Genomic DNA, 7,384 nt, shown 5'->3' with positions numbered 1-7,384 from the left:
TAGAAGAGTGATGTGATCAATCAATGTGTGATCAATGAGTAAAAACGATTGAAACATGACGTCACAAGTGTTCTGATGTTTTTCAGAAGACGAAAAGAGGAAAAAGACAAAAGACAAAAAAGGAGAAAACGACAGAAAAAAAGATGAGAACAGTTAAAAAAAAGGTCAGGAAAAGTGAAAAGAGGAAAAAGACGGAAGAAAAAAGATGAAAAAAGGAGAAAATGACAGAAAAAAGACAAAAAGAGGAAAAAACAACAGAAAAAAAGAAGAAAAAACGACAGAAAAAGATCACAGGAGGTCTCACTCTGGGTGGAAGTTATGTGTATCTGAAATATGAACATAAAAACCTGTCTGTTGTCAGTTTCAAGGGTTGTTCTGTGTTTTTGTGTGTATAATATGTTTATGTTGTTTTTATTTGATATTTGATAAATTCTTTTGAATATTTCACGTAAAACATTGTGCCTTTGCTTATGGCTTGATTTTATTTCCTTCTTTAGCAGAGCAGCTTAACTTTTGTTACACACAGAAAGAGAAGATTATAAAACAAGTAGGACATCCAAAGTGCTTTAAATGGGGCCGAAGACGAGAAATCACAGGAACAGAAGGAAAGAACAAGAAGAGAGAAGAGGATAAAAACACATTTTAATTGATTCTATACAGGAAGTTGTAAATACAGAACAAAACAGAGAATGTGACAGCTGTAATCCACAGCAGGACGTCGGGACAGATTACCGCTGTTGTTCTTTGTGTTTTTGGCTGCTGTAGTAACACTGTACACCAGGTGTGTCCAAAGTATTCCACAAAGGGCCGTGCGGCTGCAGGTTTCCATTCCAACCAAGGAGGAGCTCTCCAGGCTGGACTCATTTAATCAGCTGGTCTCAGTCTTCAGCTGGTAATTAGGTTAAGAACCTGCCGCCACACGGCCCAGACTCTAAGGATTAGTTTGGACGTGCCTGCTGCACACAGTTCCGGTTTGTCTTTTTGTCCGTGGAGTGAGACCTCTGCTCACAGAGGATCTCTGGCTGCCACAGAACTTCCTGTCTGCTTGTATTTGCTGTTGTGTGTTTCCGTCATTTCACTTTCAACATGTTGAAGTTCAGAAGCTCCTCGCTGAGATCAGCTGCTGTCCTGCTCACACCTGCTGCTGTCCAGGTGAGTTTACCTGTAACTAACCACAGGCCCAGGCCCGAGAGTCCTGAGGATGGATCCTCCTTAAAAACCACAGAAAGCAGCAGATTTAATCCTCTGAGCTCACAGCTCACTGCAGCTCAACACTCAAACAGTTACTTTAACACCAGGCTGTAAACTCACCTGCAGCTCACACACACTCGTCAGTGTTTCTCTACACGCTCAAACCAATCATCTGGATTCCTGATTACAGGTTTCTGCTCACAGTTCTGAGATCTGAAGTTTGTGAAGTTTGTTGTTGATCTTTGGACTGATCGGAGACAAAAGGTCAAAACCTAAAGTTTAACATTAACCAACAGCTGAGGGCCTCTGCAGAGACGACCAGTTCACCTGATGGTCTCTCCATTACTGTCTGTCCGTCACTGGGCTGCAGCAGATCAACACGACTCGTTAGCTTTTAGCTTTATTATTATTATTTTTTATTATTATCATTTTCTGCCACAGAGCTCAGAACGCAGGTGAGTGTCAGGAAGGGTTTCAACTGTCCCCACAAACCACGTTTATGAGTTTATAGTTGTGATTAGTTTTGTATTAACAGCAGATAAAAACAGGATGTATCAAAGTCAAAGTCAGCTTTATTATCAATTCTGCAGTATGTACAGGACAAACAGAGAATCGAAATTGCGTTACTCTTCAACCCTTTGTGACAGGACATATATTAGAAAAGAGATAAATAAGAAAACTGTACAATCTAAATAAAAACTGTACAAACTAAGTAAAAATTGTACAAACTAAACAATGAAACATTGAGAATGTAACAGTGCAAATGTAAACAGTAGTGCAAAAAGAATTAGCTTAACAACTGGTGGTGAATAAAGTGACAGTGTGTTGTTTTCCTGAGGGGAGGGGTTCACATCAGTGAGAGTTATCACAGCAAGGTCAGCACACACACACACACACACACACACACACACACGCACACACACAGACACACACACGCAGACACACACACACACAGATAGACAGACACACGCACACACACATACACACACACACACACAGACACAGACACACACACACACACACAGATAGACAGACACACAGACACACACACACACACACACACACAGACACAGACACACACACACACACAGACACAGACACACACACACACAGACACACACACAGACACAGATAGACAGACACACGCACACACACATACACACACACACACAGACACACACACACACAGACACACACACACACACAGACACACACACACACACACACGGACAGACAGACAGTGTTGGTTCATGGTCCACCGTCGAGGATGTCTCACCTGTAGTCCCTTCTTTTCACCAGCAGGTGGCAGCATGGACCTTATTGTGAACTGTTGAAGTGAACTAAACAGCTGCTGCTTTAAATCATGAGAACCACATTAACCACTTTACATTAAAAACTACTTCTGAAATTGACTTAAAGGTTCATTCTGGGCGCTTTGGACAAATTAGTGCTTTTTCTTTCTGAGTTTTCTAACGTCAATAAACTACAATTTAACAATTACTGTAAAAAATTTAATGAAGTGCAAAATAAAGACAAAACATTACAAAATGCTCATTGTACATAGTGAAGTAATATAAAAAGTGCATATATATGTATAAATATAAATATATACTGTATAAAAACAATATAGACGTAGTATGAATATATTACATATACAATAATAAACAATAATAAAAAAAATGAAATTTAACAAAATAAAAAAGCTGCAACACACGTAGCTTCATAATATGAATGCATGAAGGGTGATACCACTGACAGGACATGGACTGACAGCGGTTAGTGTTCAGTGTTCAGTGTCAGTGTCAGTGGTCATAGTCAGTGTCAGAGGTCAGAGGTCAGAGGTCAGTGGTCAGAGGTCAGAGGTCAGCGTCAGCGTCAGTTTGGTCGGTCTGTGGTCCAGGGGAAATCCAGGCTCTGGTTCAGGTAACTCTTCTTCTGCTCTATTCCCTCCTCTCTGCAGCCTCGTGTGCACCTCTCCACTGGCCCCCAACAAACACAAAGAACCTTCTTTGAGTTCCGCACCTACTGCATCCGTCCAGACCAGTACGCCGCCTTCCTCAAACTGACCAGTGAGAAGATCCACCTGCGCACCGCCCACTCCGAGCTGATTGGCTACTGGAGCGTCGAGTATGGCGGCCTGAACAAGGTCTTCCATATATGGAAGTATGGTGAGCACATTCTTCTCTATTTAATGGTTCTTCTTCATCACAAGGTTTTCTATGTGTAACAGACTTCCTCCTCTTCCTCAGACAGTTATTCTCAGCGGGCGGCTGTCCGGGCAGCCTTGGCTCAGGACCCCTCCTGGATCTCAGAGTACATCTCTAAGGCAATACCCATGCTGGAGTCTCAGGACAACGAGGTCACTTACCTGGTTCCTTGGAGCCACTTGCAGAGGCCACCAAAGGAGGGCGGTAAGCCCCGCCCCCAATTTCAAAAGCTATGTAAGTCCTTTCAGTGACATCAGGTGTACATTTTAACACCAGGTGTGTTTCAGGTGTGTACGAGCTGGTTTCCTTCCAAATGCGTCCCGGTGGTCCGGCAGTTTGGGGCAACGCCTTCCAGGCTGCTGCCACCGCCCACGATGCACCGGGGTATGGCAAGCTGGTGGGGGCTTTCCACAGCGAGTTCGGCCTACTGAACAGAGGTACACTGTAAAAAATAACGCTGGCCACGAGCTCCAGCACACTGTCTGACCAAAAAACACCTCAGACTGTTTTCTGAGGAACCCACGAGGAACCAGTGAAAGGTTCTTCACAGAACCCTCTGGACCTCCCACAGTCTGATCCTCCAGTTCTAACAGTTACTGCAGTGTTTAATGTCACAAAGATGCTGCTCACCAGCGTAAACAGGTCATCACACAGACTGTGTGTGTGTGTGTGTGTGTGTGTGTGTGTGTGTGTGTGTTGACGATGATGTCACTGTATCTCGGTCAGTTCACGCCCTCTGGTGGTTCGAGAGCGCCGACCAGCGAGCTGAGGTTCGACACAAAGCTCACACTGATGCCAGAGTGGTAGCTGCAGGTAAGACTCCTCCCCCGACCCTGAGTGACAGCTCCACAATGACATCATGTGACATGATACACGTCATTGTGTGACATTCAGAACCACACACCACTGATTGATGCACTGATCCTCCTTCTCATAGCATCAGTATGACACTGTATATTCTGCAGCATGCTAAGCTAGGCATAGGGAAGCGGTAAACAAGAGCACAGCTAACAGCAAACCACCACTACTGTAAACTATGACTCCCCAGGAGGAGGAGGGCTGGCTCACCTTAAGTGTTCCCCGCTGGGTGCCCCCTCCCCAGGCCTGAAAGCTTTTTTCAAACATTATTTAGGTTTTTCTTTACTATTAGAGTTTTCCTGTTCACAGCTGCAGCGCTCTTTTTACAGTGTTTGTCCATCACATTTCAGTTTGTCACTGATATCCAGGTCCTCTGTCCTCCAGCTTTGAAAAAAACTGGTGATCTTATTTTGGGACGAACGTTTTGAAACGTTGAAACTTGAGTTTTAAGAGGGAATTTATTTTGGACCTTCTCCAGAAGTAGATTACTGTGACTCAACATGTGATATCTGGTATCAAAGGAATGTGTAGATGTTGGCAGCATCAATGAAGACTTGTGGAGAAATAGATGTTAGCTGAATTAGCATATTTAGCATATAGTGAAGCTATAGATCAGCATCAGAACATGTGCTCCAAGCTTGGCTACAACTTATGAGCATGGTCAAGTTTAATTAAAGACACAAACCTAAAAATGGATTCACACATTTAAATTTCCTGACCCCGCCCCCCCCCCCCCTCCCTCTCCCTCTCTGCCTCCCTCTCTCTCTCTCTCTCCCTCTCCCTCTCCCTCTCTGCCTCCCTCTCTCTCTCTCTCCCTCTCCCTCTCCCTCTCTGCCTCCCTCCCTCTCTCTCCCTCTCCCTCTCTGCCTCCCTCCCTCTCTCTCTCTCTCCCTCTCCCTCTCTGCCTCCCTCTCTCTCTCTCTCTCCCTCTCCCTCTCTGCCTCCCTCTCTCTCTCTCTCCCTCTCCCTCTCTGCCTCCCTCCCTCTCTCTCTCTCTCCCTCTCTGCCTCCCTCTCTCTCTCTCTCTCCCTCTCCCTCTCCCTCTCCCTCTCTGCCTCCCTCCCTCTCTCTCTCTCTCTCCCTCTCCCTCTCTGCCTCCCTCTCCCTGTCTCTCTCTGCCTCCCCCTCTCATGATTGTGGATAAACTGTGGATAAACTGATCATTACGTGACAGTGAGATCAATATCTTGATCAATGATCCGCACTTACAGATGTGCTTCTCTCTCAGTCAGGAACAGTGTCCTCCATCTGGACTCTCAGGAGAATAAACTCATGTTTCCTTGTCCCTTCTCTCCGCTGAAGTAACTTCCTGTCCTCCGCTTCCTGTCCTCACACCGTCTCCACGGCAACAGAGACAAACACTATAAACATAAACAAGTAAAACTAGTCCTCACCTTGTTGGCTTCTGTAGTCCCGAACCTCCTACACCTGACTGACCCTAAGCACCGCCCCATTCCCTCGACGAGCCAATCACAGCTCAGCATGAACTCTGTATCGTGCTCTAATGTTTCAGCTGCAGAATTTATTTACGTTTATAATGAACTGCGCAGACACGCTGTGTGGACGTTAACACGTGTTGATGATCAGAAAAAGGTCTGCCGCCAACATTACTGATGTAAGCCAACATTTGACATCATTAAAACATTTTGAATTCTGAGTTTGTGTTGAAGACAGAAAGTCTGTGTGTGAGTGACAGCAGCAGCATCCAATCATGTGCCCTGAATGTTGGAGGCGGGCAGTCTGCCTGCTCATAAATGCTGTTAAAAATACCTGAATAATAAACTGAGACATCGTCCTTTTTGTCATCACAGTGTTTTCCATTCAATCTTTAATGGCTGATTCTGAATATTAAAAGAATATTTAATAAACTCGTGGCATGTTTGATGAAGAAAATCTTATGAAAACTGACTAATAATTGACTTTGTCAGATAAATTCAGCGGAACATTAAACTGAGTGATCTGAAGTGAAACTGAGAACGGTTGAACAGACCTGAAGGAACCAGGTTGTCGTGTGTTTGTGTGAATGAAAGACGAGACGAAACTCAGCAGAAACGGTAGATTTGCTTTGTTTTATTGTGTCGTTCGGGTCCAGTAACAGTTCTTCTTCCCATCAGCCTTTTCTGTGACATTAAATAATGATGAAGAATCATTTCAGTGCAAAGACAAAGTGATGGTGTGGACACATAAAGTGCTGAAGCTCCTTCAGTCCGATCAGGAAGGTGAAGGAGAGACGATCGATCGGCCGTTCAGGGAACTGCTCAATACTGTAGTGTGCTTTCAGGAGCTGATGAGGTATTTCACTGCTTCACACCCAGAACACAAAACAAATCTGCTCTTTTTACCATCTTTTGCTAAAAAACTACAAAATCAATCAATTCTTTTCCTCCGTGTGCAGCCGTTTGCACGGAGCACTGTGATTGGCTGTTGAACACTACAGGAAACAGTAATGCCACCGTGGACTCGGCTAAAATAAGACAAATTGTTTCAGCTACACATATAAATAAAAGTCAGGCACAATAAAAACGGATTCGGACATTTGTTTAAAAATCGGATGTTTGCAGTCGAGCCCTCGGCTGTTTGAAATGATTTGGATTCTTCATCGTTGGTTCAAAGAAACGAACGGACCCTGAAAAGTTCATTAACGGCAGCGCTTCGATCACTGAAGGTAAAAGACGGCAGTTATTCAAGTTTCTTTAACACTTAGTCTGGTCGGTGGCCGGCGGCCGCTCGGCACCTCCACGTGGAATCGTTTGCATTGACTGGCATGAGGCGGCGAGCGACTCCGCCCACAGTATTCGAATCAGCATGACATCATAACCGGCGAGGAGGGCGGGTCCTCTGTCCTGCAGGTCGAGTCCAGGCCGAAGCCGCAGCCTCCCGAACACGATCACACGACGCTCTCCCCCTCGGCGCCTCCTCGGCTCGAGCTCAGCGCGGAAACGCCGGCGGCGACGTCTCTCCGCCTCACCGAGTTGTCTTTGGAGTGATAGTCGTCACTCTGGTCCTTCGCAAAGTTCACGAACACCTGAAACGCAGGAAACGCAAACTGAACACAAACTGAGACGCTGCTGAAGATATTAAAACTGAAAACAGGATAAAATGCCTTAAAGAGGAGGAGTCACAATTTA

The 7,384-nt window shown here is 45.1% G+C and overlaps 2 protein-coding genes across 3 annotated transcripts in view; one reads left to right on the top strand and one right to left on the bottom strand.

Annotated features, from left to right (window-relative positions):
• The first annotated feature begins 1,035 nt into the window (after nt 1-1,035).
• Nucleotides 1,036-6,088, top strand: nipsnap3a (nipsnap homolog 3A (C. elegans)). The gene is made up of 6 exons (XM_041944433.1): nt 1,036-1,152; nt 3,152-3,359; nt 3,441-3,602; nt 3,686-3,835; nt 4,125-4,211; nt 5,485-6,088. The coding sequence occupies exons 1-6, from the start codon at nt 1,087-1,089 to the stop codon at nt 5,559-5,561; spliced, it is 750 nt and encodes a 249-aa protein (XP_041800367.1). The 5' UTR covers nt 1,036-1,086; the 3' UTR covers nt 5,562-6,088.
• Nucleotides 6,089-6,315: 227 nt separating this feature from the next.
• Nucleotides 6,316-7,384, bottom strand: part of abca1b (ATP-binding cassette, sub-family A (ABC1), member 1B) — a 42,271-nt gene continuing 41,202 nt past the window's right edge. For both annotated transcript variants that reach the window (XM_041944864.1, XM_041944865.1), the window contains exon 49: nt 6,316-7,281. In XM_041944864.1, the coding sequence (XP_041800798.1) occupies nt 7,144-7,281 (138 nt within the window). In that variant the 3' untranslated portion in view covers nt 6,316-7,143. The remainder of the gene's footprint in view (nt 7,282-7,384) is intronic.

Source organism: Chelmon rostratus, chromosome 9 (genome assembly GCF_017976325.1).
Source record: "Chelmon rostratus isolate fCheRos1 chromosome 9, fCheRos1.pri, whole genome shotgun sequence".
Classification (NCBI taxonomy): Eukaryota; Metazoa; Chordata; class Actinopteri; order Chaetodontiformes; family Chaetodontidae; genus Chelmon; species Chelmon rostratus.
Note: the sequence above shows the minus strand (reverse complement) of the source record. Positions and strands in the feature narration are given on the sequence as shown.